At 37.2% G+C, this 1,901-nt stretch overlaps 1 protein-coding gene across 1 annotated transcript; it reads right to left on the reverse strand.

Moving 5' to 3' along the window:
• Nucleotides 1-1,901, reverse strand: LOC105121482 (bifunctional pinoresinol-lariciresinol reductase 2-like). The gene is made up of 4 exons (XM_011020135.1): nucleotides 1,377-1,901; nucleotides 937-1,177; nucleotides 611-814; nucleotides 1-363 (listed from the first exon to the last, which is right to left on the reverse strand). The coding sequence occupies exons 1-4, from the start codon at nucleotides 1,758-1,760 to the stop codon at nucleotides 200-202; spliced, it is 993 nt and encodes a 330-aa protein (XP_011018437.1). The 5' UTR covers nucleotides 1,761-1,901; the 3' UTR covers nucleotides 1-199.

A 1,901-nucleotide genomic window follows, 5' to 3' on the forward strand; every position in this document is an offset into this window, starting at 1 on the left:
TCACCATGTCTTCCAAACACACAAAACAAAGGTACTTTGCGTTAATTATAGCAATAAATTACACAGGTTTCCAATTATGGTTGTTCACTCTTGAAAAGCATGGAAGAAGAAGAAGAAGAAGCAGGCCTTGAGTTTGAATCCTGCTCTCGTCATCTTAAGAAGTAAAAAACACAGAATTACGAATATACAAATTGGAGAATTATAAATAGCGTTTCATGTACTGCTCCACTGTGGTGTACTTGACTTCTGGATAAAGCTCCGAAGCTTCCTCTCCTTCACCACCAATTTCAAAATTTGTAAGGCATCCCTCGTAACAAACATGGTAGTAATGTGTCAATCCAACTTGCTCAGCATAATCTTGTTCTTCATTTTTGTTTCAAGGAGACAAAACAAGCAAGTTGATTAGGCATTAATCATACAAGGATAATTTATTCGAATTACTGATTGTTACCTTTAGTTAAATATACAAAAATAATTTTTTTAATAAATATTTTTAACACCTATATATCAAAATAATTTTAAAAAATAAAACACCGATATATCAAAATAATTTAAAAAAATAAAAAAATTCTAAAAAATCACGAAAAACCACACAAACAAACACCCCTACCTCTCATGGCAGCCAGGAACTCTTCCGAGGAAATTGTAGATTTACGCAGCTCTTTCCCAATGAGTTTCTCCCATATCTGAACTACTTCTCTTTGAGACAGTATGTTTTTGGGTGGCCTAATGTATAATGTCTTGTTCAGGGTCCGAGGGTCATCTACGGTCTTGATAGTGTACGTGGCTATGTCATCTTCATCAACATAAATTGCTGTCGAATCAAATACACGTAGGAAAAGAGATTAGAACATAATTTTCTTTTCTATTAAGCACAAATTATAAGAGAAAACAACCTAGCTATGTAGTAATTAACCATCCTTTTTATCAAGGTACCTTTTTCTTCCCCGTTTCCCAGTATGGATACTTGTTCCCTTGAAGGGATGATGTGTCCAGGTTGACATAAACCTCCAAGAAAGTATCCAGCAAAGCAGTTTGCAGAAACATATGTAAAAGGAATTCCAGCATCTTCAATTGCTTTCCTAACTACCATTTTATCGTCAAATGTAACCCGTCCAGGTTCCATAGCATTCTCCATTTTTGCAGGGTCAGTGCCAAATTCGGAGGGCAAAAATCTCTGCGACACATTTCACCCTTCAATTTAATGTTTGTGCTTAATTATACAACATTAATGATGATTGAGAAGTGGTCAAGCCACACAGAGAGAAGGAAATTAGGATTCATGTATACATACAAGTTGGAAATAACAAAAGATAATACACTACTATCATTAAAGAAAGAACAGGCGATTCATGTATACATACAAGTTGATCTACCTTAACATTTCCAGCCTCTTTGATAGCATCAACAAGCTTGAGTTGGAGGAGGATTTGGTGGCTCCTGATATGGACACCGGAAACTGCACAGATAACTACATCAACTAACTTAACCGCGTCGACAAGGCTTCGCTGATCATTGAAGGAACCTTGCACAAGACGGGCTCCTTGCTCCTTGAATGACAGTAACATTTGAACCTTATCAATATCAACACCTATCTCTGGCCTATACAATACGTATGTTTCATGACCCTGACCTAAACTTGCCTTCACCAGCCTCATTCCCAGGTACCCAGTCCCCCCTACAACGAGCACTTTGCTTTTGCTCTCCATCTGATCTCTCTCTATCTCTACCTGATCTCTGTCTCGTGGGATGGAATACATGACCCTCCCTCATGCCATTATATAGCAGCCTTGAGTCCAAGCAGATATGTTTTAAACAAACATGAGGTTACCGTTGCTTCCTAGTTTAGCTTGGGAGGTAACTTTTCCTCACAAAAATAATAATAATAAAAATTCTATAAG

Source organism: Populus euphratica, unplaced genomic scaffold (assembly GCF_000495115.2).
Source record: "Populus euphratica unplaced genomic scaffold, PopEup_1.0 scaffold25.1, whole genome shotgun sequence".
Taxonomy (NCBI): Eukaryota; Viridiplantae; Streptophyta; class Magnoliopsida; order Malpighiales; family Salicaceae; genus Populus; species Populus euphratica.

Coding starts and splice junctions, on each gene's coding strand:
- LOC105121482 (XM_011020135.1), bottom strand. CDS start 1,760: ATGTATTCCATCCCACGAGACAGAGATCAGGTAGAGATAGAGAGAGAT. Junction 1,178..1,376: donor AAGAGGCTGGAAATGTTAAG/GTAGATCAACTT, acceptor AATGTGTCGCAG/AGATTTTTGCCCTCCGAATT. Junction 815..936: donor GGGAAACGGGGAAGAAAAAG/GTACCTTGATAA, acceptor TTGATTCGACAG/CAATTTATGTTGATGAAGAT.